Consider the following 12,244-nt stretch of genomic DNA (forward strand, 5'->3'; position numbering starts at 1 on the left):
AATGCAATGTTTTTGTGTACATCATACTAAAATGTGCTCATTCGGAGATTATTTTCAACGAAGCCCCCAGTGTAATAGCGCCATCACAGTCAGTGAAACGTTCGACCAACGAGAAGAGCGAGAACACACTGTTGACGTCATTGGTGTTGTCGAATGTTTACATACAGTTCCAAAGCTATGTAATTTGGTGCATGCTACGTACAACGAGCGAATATTTCCGTATAATACTCTCTCTCTCTCTCTCTCTCTCTCTCTCTCTCTCTCTCTCTCTCTCTCTCTCTCTCTCTTTGGGAATATCGTCAACATTTTCACACTTTCATGCTGGGCTTATTATATCCTTGTTTACAACTTTTTTTACAAGGAAGAGGAGTGTTATCATGTATTTCAACCCTGACAAAGATGTGGAAAGGTTTGCAGAATCGTTTTTAGACCAACAGCCAAATAAACTTGAATATGCAAAGTATTGTCCTTGTACGAAATTCAACATATCGTGTGCGTTTTCGAGTAGAAATGTGCTTTGTACTGATAAGGACGTACAAACTAGCCCCACAGAAAGGGGGCTAGATAATTTTGACAGAAATTAGCATTAATCTTTGTGCGTAGATATTGAATAGACCAGTCTAATTAATGTTAAATGTGCATCAGTAAGTAATATGGTTCAGTCTTTGTATGCTGAATCATTAAAAATCAGGAGATACGTCGACAGTAAAAGAAAGTAGGATGAACCAACACGCAAGTGTACGGATTGCCAATAAGAGACATTGGTACCCAGACACCTCTGGATTGGTCCGTGATCGAAGACATACAAGCACCGTCCAGATCCGGATCCGATTCTGATTCACAATCATTTTTGTCAGAAGATAGCAACTTACATGAAAACTCATAATGTATTCAGGAGAGTGCCCGTTTATTGTTATCCAGATTTTTTTTCTGATTTTTCCTTTCTCAATAAATATCAAATGAATTATCAATAATTTGTTGTTGTTGTTCTTTTTCAAAATAACATTGTTGCGGAAATAAATTCCGAATATTCTTCTTTTGCGATGTCTGTAGATTTACTGGCATTAACTGAACGTGAAATGTTGATGCGATGCGTAATTGACCGTACTTTGAGCTAAAAACATTAAATTTTAGAATGTTTGTTTGGAATATGTTTGGGGGTCTTAAAATAATTATGCTTAGGCAATTTTATGATTTTACAATATCATTTCAAATAACGCCGAGACTTTGAGGTCGCTGTGGTTTTAAAACTATGAAGTTGTAAGATGTCGATGAGACTATATTTTTGTGGCGCCCGCACCGCGCCCCACTCCTAGGATCCTAAATGCTGTAGCTGGGATATAAAAACGATACTTTCGGACCCCCAACCCTTAAAAATTGTAGAGTTCTGTGCTTTGAAGTTCGAAATCTCCAGGCTACACCGCTATCCTATTCGATCTCAGAAAAACTTCGTCAAATCATACATTCTAGAGAAACTACAAACTATATGTGTATGCGAAGAAAATATTATATCGGCGGTTAATTGAAAATTAGTCAAAATTTAAAGTGAATCAAAGTCGGGTGAACGGAACAACAATTTTTTACTCAACCTTTGAGCTTATGAAATGTCACCTTTATCCGTTTTTATGTCCATTTGAACATTATTGAAGGTATTTTGCTCCCCTTCCATTGAAAAAAAAGTTGGCTCCATATTGTCAACTATATTGTATTGACTACAAGCTAGATGGCAAAATACTAAATTATAAACCGTCAGAAATATCTCTGGGATGTATATTGACATCTGAACTTGATTGGCACGGTCATATAAATTCCATTTATAACAAAGCTAGTAGAACTCTTGGTTTCCTTCTCAGAAACCTCCAAATTAGCTCCCGCTCTATAAAGGAAAAAGCCTACAAAGCTCTTGTTAGACCTACATTGGAATACGCATCCACTGTGTGGGATCCGTACAGGCAGATTGGTGTCATTAATATTGAAAAAGTACGAAGACGAGCAGCTCGATATCTCTTCAGTAGGTACCGTATACAGTCGGGCGATACGCTGCGCCAATGTCCTCGTGCATCCTTTGCGGTATTTTCGTAATAACCTTATTATTATACATCTTATATTCTTGACTGGGGCATCAAATTGTCAGATTAATGACCGTTTTCGTGCAATGTCAACAATTTTTCTTCCGATTTATAGCGCCAGTGTGGAACGCTATCTCGGACGCGCTCTGCAAGTTCTGGATAGTGTGTGTGCACTACACACGTACTTTCAGAGCGCGCGCGAGACATGTTCTCGGCCAAATAATGAGTCCCTTGAAACCGTTCAACAGTGCAGTGAACGCGCAGATACAGCCGCTGGGGATGGGGCGCCTGGAAACCGTACGTGTTACGGAACGGGCGTTCCGTACGGCTTTTTTAGCGCACGCAAAATTCTATTGTTCTCGATGGTAGATGTATAATAACATCCAGTGTTAACGACATGTTGAAAAATTAGACTTGAAAACGTCAGAAGAGCAAAGAAAAGAGGCAAGGCTAGCTATGCATTATAAAATTAGTACATGATTGGTATAACTTGACACTGATAAATTTCTGAATTTTCCAAATTTACTGGACACATGTACTAAATCGTATCAGGTTTTATTAACTATTAGGGAATTTACCTCCAAGACATTGTGACAGCTGAAACACTTGACACCTTTAGAGCCAAAGCGGCAAAATACTTTCTGCAAATTGACTGAGCCGTTTTTTCTTTATATCTTTAACACCCTGTAAAATTTACTTGCGCACAACTAACAAAATCTTCAATTTGATGAGGGTGGCTGCAAGATTTGAAGAAGAAGATGAACCCTCACCAGCAGGTCATAATCATAATGATGATTGCTGGAGAGCTGTTGTCGTTTAGGGCGACATTCACCCAAAGCTTTTCATCCTTTTACTTTCGTCCCAATGTAAGAGCCGCGCGAAAAGTTGACGACGAGTGTAGTCAGATACCGTAAAATTGTGCAAATTCTAGAGTCACCTTCGGCCTCACACTTCGATTCCCTGCTTTCGACCATCCAACAGTTGACGCTTCGAGCACCCGTGGATGGGACCCCGTGTGGGGCAAGGGTTAAAGTTCACGTCACGCCTGGGTTCAAAGAAGAGGTCATTCATACACTGAGGCTACATGTTTTCGACCATTACACCCTTTCTGGACAGTGCCTGATGCCGGTGCCGAGGCCTTCTGTTGGGCGAGACAAGGACAAACACAGGGCATAAAAGAATCAGAACGAACGGTGACGTGACATCAGCATGGATTCCGACGTGATTCCCATGGAAGGATGCAACGTCGAGTTTGTGAGTCCTGCAAAACGTGGCGTCGAGTCACATGTTACGTTTGCTCCCGGAAACCAAGGTATGAATGAAGGTTTATTACAATCGCTGGAGTTTACCCTCATTTCAAGAGGACTCACTGTATGCAAATCCACTGGAAATATATATATATATATATAGAGAGAGAGAGAGAGAGAGAGAGAGAGAGAGAGATGCTTAAGTGAAGCATACTATATTACACATTCTTTTATTCATCCATACATATTGTAATTGAAACATTGATTTAAATACAAATGTGGGCAATAAAGAAAACTGCACTATGCCGTTGAATGTCTAGTTATTCTGTCAGGAAATGGACTGAGGGGGCGCTGTGATTTGAATATTGAGCGAGCTCAGCTGGGACAAGAAACAGAGTGAATTAAGTTTTTGAGCCAGCATGATTATGTTTATTGGCGGAGCATATTGTCTGCTTTATTGATCTATAATTTCATATAAGTAGTAATATCAATGATGTTGTGATGATCAGTATTGAAATGTATTGTTACTTGGGTTTTATTGTGTTGTGTTGAAAGATGATTATTGAAAGGTCGGAATTTTGTAACTTTATGCTAATCAGGGCTTGTATCTCGACTTCCATCAGTATTTTTCAATTTCTTTGATGTTTCTGCTTTTCAAATTCAATCGAAAACTTGCAAAGTTTAGAATATCACTGTTATCAATATTTCATGTTGATTGCCTGTTAGACTTCATTGTGCAGTAGTATTTCTGAAAATTAACTTGTGTTCTGCTCAAATCATCATTTGCAAGAGGCAGAAATAAATGTATTTTAAATAAGGATATGAATAAAGTGAATGAAAACAAACAAATATTGACATGAAATATAGAAATGAAAAAACAGAAATAAACAAATTCAAATCAATGTCTTCAGCCAACAAAACAACATCACATGAATGTGGTACCATAAATATACGAAGCATGCTTTTCAGAACCTATTGAACTAACACCACTTGCCAAAGAAGACCTGAAGTCACACTGATATTTTCCTCTCTTTCAGAATGTCTTAATATACTTCATCAGGCCAAAAATGGAGACAACCTTAGGAAGTTACGAAAGGCCTTTGAAAAGTCAACAAAGAAATTTAATGAGCGTTTTCAAACTGATTCGCTCACAACCAAGGGTATGTAAATTTTTCCAAAAGCAAAGAAATTGCAATTCCAGTTTGTTATGATCGATATCCAAAGCAATATGTGACTTTTTCTTATTGTACTGTTACAGTGAATGTTGACAATTACCAGCACTTGAAGGGTTCCTGTGGTTCAAATTAATGTGATGGTCCCCAAAATATGCAAATTGATGCAAGGTTGCAAATTGTGAAATGGTGGGACGCCCAGCACTCGGCAAGAATCGGTCAGATTCTCTCGTTTGTGCATTGTAGTTTTCTGAGGTAGAGGTATTATAAAATTTCAAGTTTATTTTTGCATTTGTATGAATTATTTTCTTCTTGTTTTAGTCAGCAGCATCGAAGTAAATTCTAATCGAATTCTAATCCGATTCTAATCGAAGCATATTCACCAGATTTTGTACTTTTTTCAAAATGAGGCTGAACATTGTACACTAATCTTAGCTCAATTTTGGTGACTTCATACGTTACAAAACACTAAGGTTGCAGAACACCACCCGAAACCCCAATTTTGGTGACTTCATACGTTACAAAACACTAAGAATGCAAAACACCACCCAAAACCACCCAATTTTGTAAAGCATGAATAATCCAAAGCGTAGGTATAAAGACATAACCAGATAAAACCAGATAAGAATGGACACTGAAATTGATCTAAAGGTTAGGGACCGTCTCAGATTGTCGCATAAGTTCAGGAAACAAAATTCCTTCGTTTACATCAAAATCCCGTCCCCCTCCCCCTTAGTGAAAGTTCAAAGGTGCGAAATGTTGATGTCTGCCTGAGAGGACAATGTAGCATTTTGCTATGGCTACTGAAGAATATGTTGCCCCTGACCACATTACATCGCCAAGTAATCGATCAAATTTGAGTACTAACCACTGCTAGCTTGACACGAACGAGTTGGAAATAGTTAAGCTTACAGCAAAATTTATTGGTGCAGCTTTGTTTATTTTTACACACAATGTAAAGAGAACATGTAATCACAAAAAATGAAAGTGCAAAAGTGAAGTTCACTGAATGCATTGAGGTCAAACCCCCTCTCCCGTAAACAAACGAATTTCGCTTTTTGAACTTATGCAACAATCTGAGATGGTCCCTTATCACACTTGTGTAATTGGTTTGTAAAATTGTTCTAAAATTTGCCTCAATATTGGAGTGACTTATTGTAACTGCGGTGAAAATCAAACAGCTTTTATGGACCCATAATAAACACACACCAGGGAGTACACTTTGCAGTGCACTTCACATATCACAGAATCATATTACACTCCTTACCGCCGCCCTGACTGCATCACTGCCGAGTCAGAGATGAATTGTCATCAGACTTTTGTTGCATTTGCATTGTATGAAGTTCTTAGGCAAAAAAATCACGATCCATGGGAAAAGAGGTGTGCATACGCCAGAAGCTGTACTTGAGAAAGTTGTTAAAATGTACTGGGATTGAAGGTCAGGAAATCTTTACCCTAAACTCACAGACACTAATTACTTCCTACTGGCCGACAGGTTTTATTGCTCTATCTCAACAATTACAGTGGAAGCCTACTGTGAAACAACACTATCATCCGTCTGTTGTTTGCTGCAAATTAACTGCAATTACCGATCCTGTAGTAAATTTTGAAATAACTTTACAAACCAATCACACAAGTGTGATAGCATTTAGATCAATTCCAATGCCCATTCTTATCCCGTTTTCATAGTAAGTTGATTATGTGAGTGGAAAATGGTGTTTTAGCAGAGTGCCTGTTTCACACCGACCGCAATATTGGTCAGTGCTTGTCACTTAGCAACAGCCTAGGCCAAGCCCTGGTTATAGCATTCATAGGCTCATTTTCATGAAAAATGTACTACATATGTAGTGAAAAGACTAGTTTATTTGGTAAGTTACTGAAATGGGGGCGTGAAAGGTACACATGTCCAGTTCAGTATTGTAGTCACAGAAATTATAGTCACACATTGACCCCAAAGATGTCTGAGAATTTAAAATGTGTAATAAAGGTGGTATATTGTACATTCAAATTTCTGCAACTAATGAAGTATAATGTTATAAATGATGAGGGCAATATCGTATGAAAACCGTTCATCTTGTTTCCTTATTGTAATATTTAATTAGCGAGAAATTTTACCCCTCAAGTAGCCTATTTACGGGAACACGATTGGAACTAATTTGGATAATTGGATAGTGAAGTCATGTCGTTTCATCTAACACTTTTGAGAAATTTAAAAAATATGAAGATCAATTATCCCTAGTTAGTTCCAATTGAGTTTGAGGTTAAAATAGCACAATTATTTGTTTCTTAAAGATAAGCTGCCGAAAAGAAATTACAAAATCTGTAGGGCGTACATTTGTAAATTGAATTACTTTAATTTTGTTTATCTTTATCTGTTGATTTATCCATGCAGAATCAGCCATCATTCTACAAAGCCTGGCGGAAAATGGCAATATGTCATTTGAATTTGGAATATTCAGCCGAAAAGGCGCATGCAAGAAGAGCCAGAAGAAAGGCGAAAGGAATGCCAAGAGCCTGTCAAAACGATGGAAATGAAATCTAATGTGAATATACAGAAAGAGAGTGGTGGTGAAATAGATGAACAGTTGAAGTGCGTTAATTGCGGTTTCAGTTTTAAAGGGAAAGAAATTTTTGACAGACATAAGCAAGGAAAAGGGTGTGATTGCGAAATTTTTTGATGAACTACTTTTTGCTCAGAACAACTCATTGATGCCAGAGAATGTTAAAGAGTAATATAGTATTAGGTAAAACTTTTAGGAAAATGCAACCTTCAAAGTTTTATCCGTCTGTTATTCAACAAAAGAGCGCAATAAATGGCAAGGGAAATGAAGATATCTCATTCCAGGGTCGACTGGGACCGACACTGATGTTTATGCATGAGACAATTTCATCGGCCCGTTATATTGAAAGTGGTATACAAAAGTTTCAGATAGATGTGGTTGCAGATCTACAGGAACGAAACTTGAAACAATCGAAGCATATAAGGTCGTTGCTCAACCCAAACTGACACCATCTGGTGAGACACAACGGTTTTTATGTTGCAAATCAAATCACTACAGGGAAATATTTACAGAATAGTGAAAGCAACTCTATTCTAACTTCAGACATTCTAGGTTTGCATTAGGCAAATTAGTTTTGCAGAGTAGACAAGTGGTCTTATCATAGGGCAATCATGACATGTACTGTATATTGAATGGAGTAACAGATTGCACATTTGAAATGTGCGTTTCGTTGTACGTCCATGTCAGTAGATTCACATACAACAAAAGAGAACAATGTAGTCATCACATGATGAAGAAATGACCCTCTCACAGGGATCAATGAACACGATTGTAAACAACTTGATACCTTTGAGAATAACTGCTCATAGACTTTGTAATGTTCATTTAAAAGTTATCATGTGAATGCCAGAGGTATTTGTTATAAAGGGATTTTATTATGAACAAGATTTCCGGTGGAAGGAATCCCTTATTAAGGTGTTTACGTGTGACATATGAAGTATTTGCACAATAAAATAATTTGTGCTGTGTCTCCATTCTGACAAAATCTACTCTCGGCGTGCCACTTCGTATAATGTGCTATAATACAATTCATCCTTTAATATACTGTATAGATTCTATGCTGTTTGAAAAAAGTATGCAAAAACATACAAATATACAAATTAAAACATTTCTGATATTGTTTTATAAAAAAAATCTCTCAAAGTATTTAAGTTTCAAAAAAGTTTCATTCTTTTTTATTTAAATCCATGTGTCGTTCTTTTACTGCAGAAATATTTTAGAGACTGCAAACAGTATTGCCTGTAGCATTGTGGACGTGGAAGTGGTAGATAGTGCTGGACTACATAGGGACGTATAAGGTAGTCTTGAGTATTACTCCTCATACCTGAGGTTGAATGTTACATCCTAGAAATATATAGCAACCATATCCAGTTATTAGTTTGTTTCATTATCAATAAGAATAAAAATCAATTGCTGCACCATATCATTTGATCCATCTGTATGTGAAAATATGGAATCAAGAGTCGGCAGCGCATTCCTGCAACCCCTTGAATATTAAATCATTTTGTGTTCGGATGAGAATGTCACATGCCTACATGACAATCGTGCATAGTGTCTTTTCTGTTCTATGTACAACAGCTGCAAAAATGCCAAAGACATAAGTAAACAAATTTTCGTTTTTTAGGAGGAAATTTGTTTGAAAATAACGCCTCGTTTGTCGATTTGCGACTCAATAAGCTTCGGGAAAATTTCATGGCGTACAGGGAGATACTCCCTGGTGCAGTTTGGGCAGCCGAGAAAATTCACATCTTGACAGTTCGTTGAGCGTGGCGTTAAAAGTAATCTTCTCATTGGACACACCAGGTATTCACTCGATGCGTTTTCGGTTGGCTGCATTGTCAATTATCATGGCTGCATATGTGTTTTTACAAAAAATACTTAAAGGCAGTCACACGTAACTGTTGATTTCCCCCGGTGTTGATTACTACCTTCGATCGCTTATTCAGTGACACTTTCAACCAGTCAGGCAATAACTCATTAAAGGAAGGGTGTCGTCAGAACAGCATTCTTGAGACTATCTTGTTCACAAACAACGTATTTCATGCACGATATCCAGATGCATTTCCTCAACAAAGTTGCTACACTTAACCCTTTGAGTGCCAAAGTAAATTTTTGTTGCCTTTCAAAATGTAACATAGCCAGCAACTTTTTTAGATTGAGACAATTTTTTCAGATTTTCTGCGGAAAGTTTGGTCAAAAATTGTAGTCATAGAAACGTGTGCATTTGGTACAAAATTATCGAAAAAAATTACAGAAAAATTCAGACAAATTGGTAAAATGTTGGCACTAAAATTTTGACGGGAAAAATTACAGCACTCAAAGGGTTTTAGATCATGGCGTACATTATATCATGATTTAGCTCTCATCAGTCGTCAATGTACCATAGATACTATGTTTAAATTTGTTGTATGAGTCCCATACGACCGTATAACGCAGGTCCGACGACCCTTTAAGATATAAGTAAAGTTTACGAAATTTAAGAGCAAAATATAAACTTATTCATCTTAGAAAACATACTGAGTTCTCGCTCGACAGAACGACGGTCACAATCATCGTGCAATTTTATTTTGAAAACATTGCCACTATGTATAACTCTGAGGTATGGACAGGCATTGAAGAACAAATTTAATATACAATTTTTTTTAAAGTTTTGTCCACCGCAATGAAACAAATGTGTCTTGCAATATTATTTATAAGCACAATGTGTGGATGCTTTGGTTATATTCAATAACATTACTGTTTGAGACTGAAATCAGCTGACTTGATTGACACTCTGAAAAGCGCTCGTTCGCGAACAAAATTTAACAAAATTTAAATCAGCCATGCGAATGCACACTCAGTGAGTACGTTGTGACTCTAATTAGGCAGTCACTCAACTTGATTTCTTGGTGTCAAATCTCTCAGGCTGATTAGTTGCAAGAAAGGGTCACAGTCGCTTCTCAGAGTCCCTTCATCTTCATTAATGTTTTTCTTGAGGTTTGTTAAGAAGCTATTGACAAAACAGACCGCGGTAAAGTTAAATTGGTTCATTAAGCTAGTTCGCGCCTCGAAAGTGAAGGACTTGAACATTTGCGTTATCGTTTCTCAAGGAAACTTCAAACCGTTTCTTTTCGTAAATAAAAGACTGGTCAAAGTTCAAATTTTGGACTTGAGAAATAAATTGCCCAATATTTTGCCGAGTCGACGAACACTTGTCATTCAAAAAGGTTTACTCCATAAGTTTAAAACGAACCCCCCAAGTGCGAGATCAAAATGTTTTGTAAAAGTTTTAGAGTCCGAGTATGTGTCTCCGAGGCACACATTACTTTTGACGTGTACATTTTTACAATTAGTGCTATGGGAAAGACTCCATCCACGTTATCCATGTCGGGTATAACCACTGTGAAGACAAGGATGAGCACACCATTTTTATACTGATATCAACGCGCGCTTGCTGTTGTATCACCCCTATTTGTAACAATCAACCCTATTTGTAACAAAACTTAATTTTCAAAATAACTTTGCCGTATTTGTTGAAATATTAATAAAATATGCATATTTGTATGTTTTGGGGCAATTTTCTTTTTTTTTCCTTGTCAAAACTCATTTTTCCGAAACTGCTTTTGTTACAAATTGGTTGATTGTTACAAATAGGGGTGACATGTCAACCTTATTTGTAACAATCAACCCTATTTGTAACAAAAGAAACTTGGCCGTATTGGATGAAATCTTGATGAAATATACATATTTATATGTTTGGACAATTTTCTTTTTTTTCATGTCGAAACTCATTTTTTTCCGAAAATGCTCGTTAGATTAAATGTTGTTGTGCAGGTTCCTAGGGATAAGAGGCCTACTCGTAAGATATAATCAAGTCGTGCAGATACATGCCAAAAGTTTGTTTCGGGGCAATTTTCACCAATTTCGGTCAAAAATGTTAAAAATCTTGTTTTCTGACCGAAATCATACTAAACCTATATGGGGTTAACTTTTGTTACAAATTGGGTTGATTGTTACAAATAGGGTTGACATGTCACCCCTATTTGTAACAATCAACCCAATTTGTAACAAAAGCAGTTTCGGAAAAATGAGTTTTGACAAGGAAAAAAAAAAGAAAATTGCCCTCAAACATACAAATATGCATATTTTATTAATATTTCAACATATACGGCAAAGTTTTTTTGAAAATTAAGTTTGTTACAAATAGGGTTGATTGTTACAAATAGGGGTGATACAGCTGTTAACATGGGACTACATTTACGTTTGGAAACTTGAAACCTACCTTATTATGTTTTACACTGTAAGTAGGCATTTTTGACTGCTCAAAAGACTATTGCCCGGCTAATACGACATACACATGTGCACGTGGAAGAACACGTATATTGGGTAGCTTTTACATCGGAAAATTTGTTTTCAGAGATAGATTGATATGTATATCGGTGTTATGAATCATTCTCATTTTTGTCGGAATAATATAAGGAAAAGTGCAGATAATATCAGGAACAATGCTCTCTTCAAAAAACCCTCAGCATTAGAGAGGTTAGGTTACAGTACGCGTAGCGCCTTCGTCAACTGGTAACCGGAGGTCGCGTTCGTGAAGTAAAGGCGCTGGGAACGGCAAATGACACTTCTACACGTGGTCATAATGAGGTGTGCATTGTTTAGATTTTGTAGATTTTTCCTTGAATTTAGACAGGCAACCTCGCACAGTAGCAGTGTAAATTAGCAAAAATCTTTTAATATCAGAATATTCTTAGAGTTCGTACCAGTACAGGAATTACCTGCTATGATTTCGCGACATGAACAAATTAACTGTTGAAGGCTCATTCCACGTTTTATTTGACACCTCTACAAATTTCTTGAAGCCTCATAAATAACTGTATTAAAGAAAATTTGCCTTTTAAATTTGATTGTGGAACGAGTTACAAGAATAGTCTTCACATAAACAAATTGATTTTCTTTAAAAATTACACGAATTTCACAATATCGAGAAAAATGAAGCAAAATCATCGGAACGCAAAATTAACCGAAAAATTCACACGTGAGCACGGATACGCGTACGCCACTGCGCGCCGTCACTCGCACGCCTACTTACGGATGACCAAACATCTCTGTTGGTAGTGCAGTCAGCAACATGTACCGAAGTTTAGCGAAATGTAACTAACAATTAATTTCTTTGCCAAATCGGCAAACACTGTGTAGTGGCTCTAGCGAGA

The 12,244-nt window shown here is 37.1% G+C and overlaps 1 protein-coding gene across 1 annotated transcript; it reads left to right on the top strand.

Moving 5' to 3' along the window:
• The first annotated feature begins 3,143 nt into the window (after positions 1-3,143).
• On the top strand, positions 3,144-8,463 carry LOC139124637 (uncharacterized). Its single transcript, XM_070690765.1, has 3 exons — positions 3,144-3,381; positions 4,354-4,476; positions 6,881-8,463. The coding sequence occupies exons 1-3, from the start codon at positions 3,279-3,281 to the stop codon at positions 7,021-7,023; spliced, it is 369 nt and encodes a 122-aa protein (XP_070546866.1). The 5' UTR covers positions 3,144-3,278; the 3' UTR covers positions 7,024-8,463.
• The last annotated feature ends 3,781 nt before the right edge of the window (positions 8,464-12,244 follow it).

The sequence above is a fragment of the Ptychodera flava genome (assembly GCF_041260155.1).
Source record: "Ptychodera flava strain L36383 chromosome 23 unlocalized genomic scaffold, AS_Pfla_20210202 Scaffold_24__1_contigs__length_23054250_pilon, whole genome shotgun sequence".
NCBI lineage: Eukaryota > Metazoa > Hemichordata > Enteropneusta > Ptychoderidae > Ptychodera > Ptychodera flava.

Bases quoted from the DNA above. Each gene is read 5' to 3' on its own strand.
- LOC139124637 (XM_070690765.1), top strand. From the start codon at position 3,279: ATGGATTCCGACGTGATTCCCATGGAAGGATGCAACGTCGAGTTTGTG. The intron at 3,382-4,353 runs GTATGAATGAAG...CCTCTCTTTCAG, and splicing joins GTTTGCTCCCGGAAACCAAG to AATGTCTTAATATACTTCAT. The intron at 4,477-6,880 runs GTATGTAAATTT...TTATCCATGCAG, and splicing joins TGATTCGCTCACAACCAAGG to AATCAGCCATCATTCTACAA.